The sequence below is a fragment of the Microtus ochrogaster genome, chromosome 15, assembly GCF_000317375.1.
Source record: "Microtus ochrogaster isolate Prairie Vole_2 chromosome 15, MicOch1.0, whole genome shotgun sequence".
In the NCBI taxonomy this organism is placed as follows: domain Eukaryota; kingdom Metazoa; phylum Chordata; class Mammalia; order Rodentia; family Cricetidae; genus Microtus; species Microtus ochrogaster.
This window is the reverse complement of record NC_022017.1, coordinates 35067106-35080983: the sequence shown is the minus strand read 5'-3', so window position 1 is coordinate 35080983 and position 13878 is coordinate 35067106. Positions and strand designations below refer to the sequence as shown.

General features: G+C 43.6%; 1 protein-coding gene across 1 annotated transcript in view; it reads right to left on the bottom strand.

Moving 5' to 3' along the window:
* Zfat (zinc finger and AT-hook domain containing) overlaps positions 1-13878 on the bottom strand; it is a 159543-nt gene that overhangs the window by 43977 nt on the left and 101688 nt on the right. The window contains exon 11 of the mRNA XM_013348950.2: positions 6579-6667. Within this exon, the coding sequence (XP_013204404.2) occupies positions 6579-6667 (89 nt within the window). The remainder of the gene's footprint in view (positions 1-6578; positions 6668-13878) is intronic.

Sequence of the window (13878 nt, the reverse complement as noted above, 5' to 3'; positions counted from 1 at the left end):
TGTGGAAGATGGGTTAGGGAGAGAGAGGCCCCAGCAGAGGGGAGCAGCTCCTGCCGAATGACCAGGGAGTGAAGGGGGCCGGGGAATGTCCATGTTCTGTTTCCGGGCTCCTGCCGTGGGTCAAGAACACACTCACCAACCATTCTGATGGGTCCCCCGGAACAGGATCAGGTTCCCTTGCTGGCCAGGAACCTTGCTGACAAAGGGCCTACCTTGCTGCAGGCAGGCTATTGAAGCAAAGCAATTCCTGCCCACCCCGTTGCCCTCAGCACCCCAACCCAGCACCCAAACAGGCTGAGCATGGCAGATGATCTGCAATCTAAGTGCACAGGAGGCAGAGACAAGGGTCCTAGAGTAAGTTAGCAAATCAAACTAGCAAGTTTTGGGTTCAGCACAAGATTCTGCTTTAATGTATAAAAAAGAGAATATTTGACGAAGACAATGTCAACTTTTGGTCTCTACTGATGTATGCATGTACATGAACACATATATGAAACTTACACATATGTGCCCCACACATGTAACGTGCATAGGTGTATACTCACCACACGTCACTATAACCCTGTCTTCCTATGTACTCAGTTTTTATTCTCACCCTTCCCCAACAGATGACATGTCTGTTTATTTTGCATGTATTTTTATAGAAGCTTGAAAGTAAATAAAAGAAATATAGTTTTAAATATCATTTTAAATCTTCCTTTTGTGGTTTCTTATACAGATTAAATATCTTTCTGTAGAAATGAGTAGAGAGATATTTTTGGCTCCTTCAAAGGAGCTATAGATATTCTGCTGTTGTTTGCTGATTTTTTTTTTTTACTTAACCCTTACCTATACATGGATATATTACATATTTCAGTTAAATAATCTTACAGTTACGGTTCATATATCTGGAAGGATCTACGAAGTAGATGAATTCTTACAAGTGACAATTTTACATCATCTGTCACGCACTTGTAACAGAGTCTGCTATACTCATCTCCTTGGGGCACACACCACTTTCACTCCTGTCAACAGCATATGAACAGGGTTATTCCCTCTTGGCCTGAAATGAAGTGTGCACTTGAACTCTGTTGTTTACCGATGTAAGTGAAAAATGATCTCGCCATGGTTTTGCTGATTTTTTTTTAATCGATGAAGTTAAACATTTTATCAAGTACCCAAGCTATTCCCTTGTTTGTGGCCAATTCTTTTTACACACTTGCCTATGAGGAAATTTTTCTCCATAAAATAATAGATAAACAAAAATATTATATGAAAATGATTCTAGCTGCTCAGCATTTTCCTTGAGTTTTAAAGTTATCTTGAAATTCCCTTCTCAGGCTTTGATACCCGAAAGCCTGCTAAGAGAAAGCTCAGTCTCCTTGGATGAGTGAGATAATCAATCAAGCTAGGAAATAGTCCAGGGAAAGACAGAAAGGCTCAACTCGGCTACATTGGCAGATCTGAGCAGCCATTTGTATACGTGTCTGTGACTCCTGCCTAACTTGACTTCCCTAGGAGAGTCATCTAATCTCCTCCTTTCCAGTCCCTCACTCCTCGCCCCCGCTCCTCCTCCACTTGTTTCCTGCACACCTACGGGAGCACCCTCCACATCCCCACGTCGCCCATGATAAGAAAACGCAGCACAACCACATTTCAGAGCTGGAAATTAGACTCAGCTTCACAGGATGCAGGACTCAAACTTGGTATGTAAAGATAGCCATAATACCACTAAAATGAAGCATCATCTTCTTTAGGTGAAAAGACAAGATTTCTTTTAAAAATGGTCTATTCAAGCTACAATAACAACCTGCCTGGAAAGACATACTCACCGGTCTAACAGTGACATGAATGCCATGGAACTAACCAACTATTACTGATTATATTATTTAAGCTAGGCATTGTGCAGCTAGACACAAAGACCAGCCCATTATTTAAACCCTACTGCTCAGGGGCTGCTCATCACATCCGGGTATCTTCTCTAGCACTCCTCTAAGGTCAAGTGTTAACACTGTGGGAAGTAGAGGAAGCCCTGAGCAAATATGTAGAAAGTGGATAACCTGAATGAAGGGGTATTTGTTGACATGAACACAGCCATTCAAGGACCCCAGTGTCCCAGACCCATAGGAATAGCAAAGCCTTCCCCAGGTCAGGCTCAGAGAAATGGCAAAGCCTTCCCCTGGCCTTGTGGATGTTGACAGTGTGTACAGAGAATATGGACTGTAGCTTCCTCTTCCAGGATGTTTACAGCCTGACAGTGCTCACCTACGCACACAGATTAGCTAACCCTGACTCCTTGTTCAGTTCAGCTGCATATAATAAACACACTATGTTTCTGACGGCTGGAATGTCACCCCAGCATGTACCCCTTTTCTGCATAGGTGCCTGTTTCTTCATTTCCTATTTCCCTGGTTAGGTCAGTCTAATCCCTGCAAGGTTGAGGCACACTGTGCCCTTGGGAATGCATTTTGATTGCAACCACTATCTGTGATTTCTTGGTGATGTGATGAGCTTGGCTCTGAACTTTATCACCCATTAGATTTTAGGAGACAGAAAATGCTTCCTGCATGAAGATGTCCATTGTGTGGCTATTTATAACAGCCCCAACTGGGAACAACCAAAGGACTCAGTGATAAGGGGCAAGATGAAAGAAAGCATGGCTTCAGTACTTGTGCAGCAGTCATGGGAGTTTGCAAGTCTATTTTCATGAAGTGTGAAATGACTGAAAACGCTGAAGGGAAAGGCAATGCTTCTAACTGCGAAAGGGTCTTGACCCTGCCTTCAACTAGGAGGGTCCTCTACCCTGCATTCAGCTGTGACTCAGAAGGGGTGCAATTTTAGCAAACCACCAAGCCTCTCAGCTATGTCACGGAACCCAACAAAGCTTATCAGTGGTAAAGCTGATGCAGTGGTTTCCATTAAAAAAAAAACTCATTTACTGTTGGACTGCAAGCTCATCTTTTAAGAAAATGCATCAAAAGCATTCTAGATTCTATGAAGAAAGGAATTTACAAGCATTTTCAAATCTTATTTAGTGAACACTAAATAAATACATAAATAGAAAATATACTATTTTAAAAAACAAGCCAGGGATCTGCCTTATGTCAGTGTTTCCTGTCACAAGTCATATATTGTAAGTTATGAGATCTACTCAGGAAAAGCAAATTGTCTTTATTTTGCAAACTGACTGCACGAGTTCATTAGTATCTGCCTGAGGACCCCAGGCCAAACACAACACTGGTGAAGATGAGAAATGTTTGGCAGGACTGGTGGGTGAAATGTCTTTGCATACTATGCATTTTCTGGCCTCCGTTGAAAAGCTCCTCCAGGAGCAGATTTGAGAGGAAAAAATGTGGGAGAATATGACTGGCAGAACAGTAACCCCCTCCACAAGACACCCACATCCTAATCCATTAAACTGTTTAAAAGGAATTAAGGCTGCAGGATTAGGCTGGGATTCGCTCACAGGTAAGAGTGCTTTCCTAGCATGTATGAGGCCTGGGTCTATCTCTGTCACTGAAGAAAACACAGTAACAAACAAAAACTAAAGGACGGGAATTAAGAGACAGGCTACCAATCGCCTGAACATAGGCTAAGGACTTTGGGTTATATGAGTGTTGTCACAAAGACCTTTAAACATTTTATTATTTAAGCAAGGTGTCATGCATTCCAAGCTGGTCTTGAACTTGCTACATAGTCGAAGTTGACCTTGAATTCTAATCTTCTTGTGTCCAACTCTTGAATGCTGGGATCATAAACATGCACCACCATTTCAGATTTACATGGGGAGGACTAAAACAGAAAGTATGCTAGGTAAGCACTCTGCCCCCTGCCACATCTCCAGCACACACAGGTGTGTACACGCATGAGTGCGTGTGGTGTGTCTGTTCACATGTTTGTATACCCCTGCACATGTGGCCATGAGGGCATGTGAAGAGCAGAGGCTAATGTCAGGCAGGTAGTGTTCAATCTCCATCTTCTGTTCTGAGAAAGGGTTTCTGACTGAACTCAGAGCTCTCTGACTCAGCTAGGCTGGACAGGCAGTTGTCTGCTGTCTCCATCTCCACAGTTCTGGGGTCACAGACATGCATGCACCACTGTACCCAGCGTTTCATATGAGTACTGGGAAGAAAACTCAGATCTTCATGCTCATTCAACAAGGACTTTACCAACAGCAATCTCTCCAATATCACCTCAGCCCCAGTCCCAAAAGGATCTTTAAAAGTCAAAGGGGAGAGTCTGAGCAGAAGAAATAAAGGGACACGCCATGCTGCTGGCCTTGAAATAGAAAGACTGCAAGCCAGGAACTGCAAGGGATTCCAGCAGTGGAGAAAGACAAGGGCATGGGCTGGAACACTGGCCTTGCCAACATTCTCTTTGGCTCTTAATGGAGGCCGTGTCAGACTTCTGAACTATAGAATTATAAAATATGTATGTTGTTTCAACACAACTTGGTGGTAATCCATTTTAACAAGAGGAAACCAACTCAGGGGTGAGAGGGAGAAGGCACAAGAGTAATTGCTATCTGGATGATTGTGGCTGGTGTGGAACAATTTCATGCTGCTTTAGGAGGTAACTGAGAAACCTCACTTAGGCAAACTGGCATAGGAAAGTTACAGGGTGAGATACCACGGCTGGCTGTGGTGTTTCTCAACCTATGTGAGCCTCTCAGCTATGGTACTATTTGATAGAGTGGACCTCAAATCTACTGGTAGGCTGAGGAGGACCAGCCATGGCCCAGGGACCATCTCAGTGCAGCAACAGCAGGCCCTGCACTGGATGCCAAGGACATGGCCGAGGAGAGAGGTGGTAACGACCTGTGCAGATGCTTAACAGGATGAATCTCACATTGACCCCCACACTCCTACAGCACAGTCCAATCTTAGAAAACTCGGATTTAGTTCAGGGTCAGCTGAAAACCAAGGGTGAATGCGAAGCCCACTGAGACTGGAGCCGTGAGAAGAACTACCCTCCCTGGGCCTACCTTCTCACCTACAAATACAGAAGCTGGTTGCTTTGATGCACTGTTCTCTACCACGGCAAATGTACTACTAAAAGTGTCATCTACTGATGAAACACGTTTGTGTACTGTGAGACTTGAAATGAAGTCCCCCCCCCTTTTTTGTTCGTTCGTTTGTTTTGTTTTTTAGGACAGGGCTTCGCTGTAGCTTTGGAGCCTGTTCTGGAACTACCTCTTGTAGACCTGGCTGGCCTCGAACTCACAGAGATCCACCTGCCTCTGACTCCCGAGTACTGGGATTAAAGGCGTGTGCCATCACCGCCCGGCCTGAAGTCCCCCTTTTCAATTATATAAAAAATAGGCATAAAATTGAAAACCTAACAGATTCAGTCATGTACTGCTCCAGGTGTGTTCCACCTCAGCAGCTCGTGTTCACTGCAGACCCCAGGATCAACTACCTGACAACAGTTTGCATGACTGTAGTTTTTCCAGTTCCTCCCTTCTCTCCTTCTCCCCAAACACTGAGAAGATAAAGCGTGAGAGCATGGAACAGTGGGAGGATGTGGCCTATGTTCTGGCTGCTTCGCTTTCTGGATGGTAAAAGTGCATTTGATACATGCGGAGTCTTTACTGAGTTCAATCACATGAAGAGATGTCCTAAGAACCCTCACAAGCTGTTCTGAGCTCAGGATGAGCTTGCTGCTTGGGAAGGTCCTCTCACCTCACAAATGACAGACATAGCCTGTCAACTTGAGTATAGCATTTAAGATCACAATATGCTGCAGAAAAGACCACAGCTGATCAGATAAACTGTGAGGTGAGGTTCTTTCTGTGATAAACAGGGACAGCAGTATGTACCGTGGGGAGGTCCGAGGTGACAGGCACATGCACTGAGAGCCGTAAGTGTGGGGACCAACATCTCTTCCATATTAGATAAGTCTGTGGAATTTCACAGTAGGAATTTTCAGAAAAACATTCCAGAGTGAAATAGTCTGACATCTTAAAGATTCCATTAACCTGTGTACATACCAACAAAAGTAACAATGTCAAGAGTCGAGTTGCCTTAAGTGATATGCAGAGTTCTGATTGAAAAACATATTGGGTCATCTTACTTCCTCTCCATAATTACATGAGAGACTGGCTAAGTGCATACTACCAAACACATTAAAGAAACATCACTCAAAACTATTAGAAAAGCATACAGAGACTGCATTATCCTCCAACCCCTGCCACACACTAGGCACTGCAGAGGGTACATCAGAGCACTCTGCCACCCATACAAAAAGCCTGACAGGGCGGCGGGGGTGAGGGCCTTTATCACACCTGTTTTACCAGGCAATGGACCTGCAGAACGCCAAAATCTGAAGGCATGAACACACGCCCCTGAACCTGTACTTTCCTCCCAGTTCACTCCAGTTTTGAGAGGTAAATGCATGCTTTGTCTTCAGTTAGCATCCTCTTGCACACTGTTTCTTGAACTGGTCTCTAAACCATAGGGAACTACTATGCTTCTGAAAAGGGGGGGAGGGCATAGAATAAACTCCACATGACAGCTAAAGGGCTGGAAAGCAAAGGCAATGGCAAAAGTGGCATGTGTCCAGTCAGAATTCCCACGGCCACCCACCTCCCGCGCCCTTACCTTGAACGAGGCGTGCTGCTCCATGTGCCGCAACAGATGTGGCTTCTGGGCTGCCGTGTAGTCGCACACAGTACACTTGAACTGCTTCCCTGGAAAGAAGCGGAGGATAAGGTGAGCAATGCCAGGTGGAAGAGCAGGTTCTCAGAGGGGCTCAGGAAGGCAACACGACCAGCTGTCAGGAAGTAGCAGCGGGAAGGAGCTCACTACTAAAGGAAGAGATTGGTCAGCTTCACCCAGGGAAGCTCTGAGCAATAACACAGGAGCACACTTCTACAAGAAGAGAAAAGGTACGTCCAGCCACCTAGAAAGAAGGGCACTGAAAGGAAAAGAGATGTTTAAGAGAGATAGAGAGATATTGGTCAGCAGAATGGGCCACAGCATGGTCAGAAACATGAAACAGCAGCATCTTCCTTCTGGAACGGGAAGTGTACAGTCTACAGGAAGTTTAGCGCTGTCCTGGAGAAGAGGGAAGCCAGAACATTGAGGATGCAGGGAATCTCAATGAAGAGGAGCTCCTGAGCATCAGAGGACTGTGCAGAAAGATGTTCTACACAAAGAAAGATCACTGTGCAAACCTCCCATGCTGGTGGGAAAGCCAACAGCATGCCTTCAGAAGTGCCACAGACAACTTCAGAGAAGAGCAATGTTTTAGCAATATATAAATATACACAACAATCAGGTGCATGAGTGCCCACGTGAAAACAAAGAAATAGATACATGGAACACATTCCACTCCTCCTGGAGAGAGTAAACAAAATCTCCATTTGCCATCATACAATTATGTAACCAAACAGAAGTAAGACCTTCTTCCTGTTGTAGCAAATGGCTCTAATGGTGCCAGCACTATAGGAACACAGCTACTACCCCTGAAGCATGGACCCCAAGAAATTCTTGCTCCTCTGGAGACCTCCACAAGACAGGTAAGACTCCTCTGTAGTTGCATCCCCTATATCTCCCTGCTCTGCAAACTGGGTAAAGGCACAATTGGCCTTGATACCTGTTATTACCAAGGTAACCACTAGGATCTTGTCAAAGACAGATGTTGCTTTTGGTTTTACTAGATGATTCTACTACCTGAGATACTTCTGACAGTCTGTGAAAACCTTATTCTCTGGTACTCCATCACCACCACCCTTGTGTCTCTGACCAGTCTCTGAGCTTCTTGGTAACAGTACCCACATTCATCATTCTCTATAAACTGATGCCCCACAGTGTTCTCGCCCACACTCTTTTCATTCTGATGCCTCATTGCACATGACTGTTCCTACAGTTTTAGCACACATTTGATGCCCAAAGCTACACCTTATATTCAGACCTCTTCCCACAGATCAACATTTGAGAAGTCACCTATTGTCTTAGTCACTGTTCTACTGCCGTGAAGTGACCCTATGACTAAGGCAAGTCCTATAACAGAAAGCATTTCATTGGTGCTGGCCTTCAATTTCAGATGTTTAGTCCATTAACATCATGGTGGGGAGCATGGTGGTATATATAGGCAGACATGGTGCTGGAGAAGTAGCTGAAAGTTTTACATCTTGATCCAAAGGCAGCAGGGAGAGAGAGCAACACGACCAGGCATTGGCTTTTGAAGCCTCAAAGCCCACCCCTAGTGACATGCTCCAACTAGACCATACCTAATCCTTTTCAAATAGTTCCATTCCCTGATGACTAAGTATTCAAATACATAAATAATCCCTATTCAAATTACCACATTCCACTCCCTGGCCACCACAGGCTTGTAGACATATCATAATATAACAATGCATTCACTCAAACTTCAAAAGTCCCCAGAGCCTCTCCCATTCTCAAGGTATCTTCAAAGTCCTTTCTGAGACTCAAGGCAATCTAACTATAACTCCCTGTAAAATCAAAATAAAAAAGACCACCTACTTCTAATATACAATGGCACAGAATATATATTACTATTCCAAAATGGGGGGGGGGATATAAGCACAGTGAGGAAATACTATAGTGCCAAAGAAAGAATGAAAATCACCAGGGCAATCTACAAATTCTATGTCTCCATACCCAATGTCAAAGTTCTCTTCAGATCTCCAACTATTGCCAACTTTGTTGGCTGCAACACACTTCTCTCTCTTGGGCTGGTTCCATTCTCTGTTACCCTGTTAGCAGCTCTCTTTGCCACACCTCTGGCATCTCTAACACCTTAGGGTCTCCAACTCAACCCAGGATTCACCCTCACAGCTTCAGGTAAAAACCTCTCTGGGTTTCCATGCATGAACATCCCTGACACACACCTGGACTCAGAACATTTCTGAGGTAGAGTCCACAACCCTTGTCTAGTGTCCTTAACTCTAAAGACAGAACCTCACGACCTAAGCTACCAAGTTCCACTGCTTGCTAGGGATGGAATTTGGCCCCTCATTCAAATACATTTCCATCAGCTTTCTGGTTTTGATGGTTTCTTTCACTGCTTAAGCTTTTCCTTAATTCTTTTTTTTACTTTTTGGAAGCTTAACTGAATAGGGTCTTGCCCTGAGGTTATCATTCCCTTTATTCCATTTAGCATCTTTAAACTTTTTATTTCCTTGAGCAGTGGACTTGGCTCCAACATTCCACTTCCTGGTCCTCCTTTTCTCCTCAAACTATATATTTTGTAATTTTCCTTTTGCAGTTGTTTTTTATTATATATCTGCATAAGAGTGATCACTAATGACTACACAATACAGTCAATATACGAGTCTGACTTGAAGTCACCTCTGCCAATGCCATTTATCTAAAACTCTTCAATTTAGCCCTAGGCAGACTTTTGTGGACAAGGGAAGAAAGTACTATATTCTTCACAAAAATATCACAAGAACAGTGTCTAGGCTACTTGTTAATACTCTAAAACCTCTTGAGCTAAGCCATCATAATTTATATTGCTCTCAGCACCACTGTCTTCCATGTTCCTACTAGGATGGCTCATTATGCCCCACTTAAAGCATTCAACTGTTTTCTTAAATCAAAATTCCAAAGTCCACATTCCACCAACAAGCAGCATGGTCAGGCCTGTCATAGCAACACCCCAGTACCTGGTACCAACTTCTGTCTTAGGCACTGTTCTACTGCTATGAAGAGGCACCATAACTAAGGCAACTCTTATAAAAGAAAGCATTTAATTGGAGTTTGCTTACAGTTTCAGAAGTATAATCCACTATCCTCAGAGCAGGAGCTTGGTGGCATGCAGGCATATATAATCCTGGAGAAGTAGCTGAGAGTTCTACATCTGGACCCCCAAAGCATAAAGAAGAGAGAGTGATACTGGGCCTGGCATGAGCTTTTGATACCTCAAAGTCCAGCCCCACTGGCCCAATAACACACTTCTTATAACAAGGCCACACACCGCCTAATCCTTTTCAAATAGTACCACTTCCTGATGAATAAACATTCAAATACATGAACCTATGAGAGCAATTCTTATTCACACTAGCATAACCATCAACTGGACTGGCCACTTACCTGCTCCAAATGTCCTAAGCTGGACTAATTATCATCCTCACCAAGTAGGTTCTACTTCTAAAAATCCCAGCATTACCCATGTCTCCCAAGCCTGATGCCTGGTAGTTTCTTCACATCTATGAACATATATGTTGTGGTTTAGATACAAAGTGCCTCCCCACACACACACATTCAAACATTTAACCCTCAACTGGTGGTGCTATTTTGGAAGGTTACAGAACATTTGGAAAGTCAGACTCAGCCATAGGAAGAGAGTTAGACATTGAGGCTTACACCTGGGCTCTACCTCCCTTCTAGTCTTTGCTTCCAGATCAACCCAGATGTGAACATGCTTCTCCTCCCACAGCCACAGGCTACTTCCTCTACCACATCACTCCTTCCACCAACACCTTACAAAACATCAATTTACCCAGGCATGCTTCCCACTCTGCTCACTCTGACTACCTGCTCACAAGCCAGGCAGCTATCAACAGACATGTCTTGTTCATCTTAGTAGCATAGCCCTGGGTGTACACATACATAAGCATATTTTGTGAATCTTATTAAGTTGAAATGTCTAAGAGATAAACAAGAAAGCTTTTACACCTTACATAGGCAGCACCCTTGATAAGAGCAGCAAAACCAACAAAAAAAATGGTTCAAGAATATTAATGCTAGGATTGTACTTCTCTTTAAGTGTATGAACTCTAAATTCTAGATTTTATTCTCCTGCCCCGTGTGTGTGTCTGTCTGTCTGTCTTTCAGTCTGTCTGTCTGTCACCTCTCTATCTGTGTATGTCATGCATATCTGGGTTCACATGGAGGATAGAAGAAGAAAGCAGATCAGGCACAGTTGGAACTAGAGTTACAGGCAGTTATAAACCAACTAATGTGGCTGCTGCAAACCAAACAGCTCTTTTAGAAGAGCAGCAAGTGTTTTTAACTTTTGAGTCCCACTAAATCTTCAAGGTCAAACTATAGAGATATTTTCACTTGTAAAGTATACAAGTTACAACTAGAAAATAACTAAAATGTTTTATTAAGTACATTTTCAACTTTTTCTCACATATGGCCGCACAGTTCCACACATCACCAGCATAATCTCAGCCAAGTATACCTTTCGACTAACCTATGACTCATGTGATAACATCAGCATGGCGCCAGCAGCAGAAGAAAATGCTCGGATTCTTTGCTATCTAAGGAAAGTGAGGGAGGAAAGGGGATAGAACTGTTCTCAGTATCAAACAACAAGATCAAAGCATAAAATATTAAGTGTTACAAGGAAGCCTTGAAGGGCCAGGCAGCTGACTCAGCAGTTAAGAACGTGCACTGCTCTTGCAGGACTAGAGTTTGGTTCCTGCAGACTGGTAAGTCGGCTCACAACCACTTGTAATCCTAGCTCCAGGGGATTTGACACTCTCTTCTGGACTGCATCAGCACCATGCACATATGCGCACGTGCGCACATGCACACACACACACACACACACACACACACACACACACACACACACACCATCGGGGATCTCTTGGGCGGATTTCTAGTATTGAGGCTTTTATAAGATAGTAATGGCCCATGGGAGAAGCATTGCCAGCTCAAGTGGGATAATTTCATTAACGTGTGTGTGTGTGTGTGTGTGTCTGTGTGTGTGTGTGTCTCTGTGTGTGTGTGTCTGTGTGTACACTAACTGGTTTTGTATGTCCACTTGGCACAAGCTAGAGGAAGGAGCCTCAGCTGAGGAAAAGACTTGATGATATCCAGCTATAAGGCATTTTCTCATTTAGTGATCAATGAGGGAGGGCCCAGACCATGATATGTGGTGCCATCCCTGGGCTGTTGACCCTGGGTTCTATAACAATGTTGAATGAATAAACCAAAGGAAGCAAGCCAGTAAGCAGCGCCCCTCTATGACCTATACATCAGTTCCTGTGTCTAGGATGCTGCCCTGTTTGAGTTCCTGTCCTGATTTCCTTCAGTGATGAACAGCAATGCTGAAGGATAAGCCTAATAAATCCTTTTCTTCCCAGCTTGCTTTTTGGTCATGGTGTTTTGTCACAGCAACAGAAATCCTCAGATAGTACGTATGTACATATACATATACACATAGACATATGTATTGTGTGCTGTACTTTTAGGCTTTGTTGTTACTCTTGGTTGCCTCCCAGCATGTTTTAACTATTTTTCTATGGCTGTGATAAAATACCATGACTGATAGAATTTAGTTTGACTTATGGTTTCAGAGGTTTAATGTCCATGAGAGTGGAATGAAAGATAGCTGAGACCCTATATCTTGATCAACAAATCATGAAGCAGAAAGAGAGAACACTAGGAACTGTGTGCGTCTTTTGAAACCTCAAACCCCACCCTCAGTGATACACCTCCTCCAAGGTCACAGGAATCAATCCTTCCCAAACAGCTCCACCAACTAAAGAACCAACTATTTCAATATAGGAGCCTAATGAGGGTCATTTTCATTCAAATCACCACACAGAGGTTGAAGGTAACTAAGTATCGCTGAAGAGACCTTGCACTTTAGACAAAAGAACTGGAGGACATTCACTGAATCAGATTTGAAAGCCTTCACCTTATGGACTAGCTTGCATAATATTGGAAGGTACTATGCAAGTTTCCAAGGAACAGAAGCAATTAATACTCCTAAGTAGCTATGAACAAGGACAATCGTCATGGCTGAAAGAAAGAAATGGAATAACCCCGTAGCACCCAAAGCTCTGAATCATAGAAGGAAAGTATGTGGCTCCAAAATGCCATCTTTACAAAGCCATCTTTACACAGGCAAGCCAGCCAGGCAATAGATACAGCTCGATCCAACAAGCATGAGAGAGTACTTAACACAATCTTTTGTTGCCGAATTAAAACAGTTGAATGCAGATTTATGAATAGTTAAAAAGAAACGATTTTCAGACATATCAGACCATTTCTGGCACAAGACTCCAGAGAATACCAAGGAAAGCAGACACTAACCTAGCGTTTCTTCAGGCTAAAATGACCTCACAGGGCTGGCAGATGAGCATCACACAGCTGTATGTGGATACTAGCCACATAGTATAAAACAAAGAAAACAAATACAAAGCAAAAGAGGAGGTTGGTTTTTAAAACCGTTCACTTTTCCTTCTGGTTCTAACTTACTGAACTACTAAGAATATTTCAGTAGCCCTAGTCTTGGGTATATATGGTCCCACTGGGTACTCAAACCAGGGTTGTAGAAAGTATCATCAGTTTACGGATGACAAACCAGAATCACAAACCTAGGTAGCTTTCTCAGAGCTGGAGCCTGACTTGGACCCAGGTTCTTTCTATCTCCAATCACAGAAAATCATTTCACCTAGGATAAAGTACAAGCAGTTTTGGAATCAAATGGTTTATAACAGACTACTGGCTCCAGTCTCCCACAAGCTCTTGGCCTCCCCAACCACAACGGAGGCTCAAAGCCTGCAATGGCTGCAGGCCCTTCAGTCTCATGGCTCCATCTCTCCACACCCAGGTGGCAGCCTCTCCTCTCTGCACTCTCCGCGTCCACGGCCTTGGTGCCTGCTCCTCCCTGTTGTTGGTGAGCTCTTCGGTTCCTCTGCATTCTGTTGGCTCAGTTCTCTAAAGCTTCTATTCGAGTATCATTATCATGGGTCCTTCCATGGTCATCTTATATTGAGATAACAGTCCCCATACTCTGATTTACTGATTCAGTTAAGAACTAGGAAGCTCACAGTATTTCTATGTAGAAACTCAAACATTTCATACTTCTATTATGACATTCACTCAAGTTTCCGAAGTATTTGAGATGGTTCAAGATTTCCATTCTAACGAAGCTTGTCTTTATTGATTTTTACCATGGTTATCATCT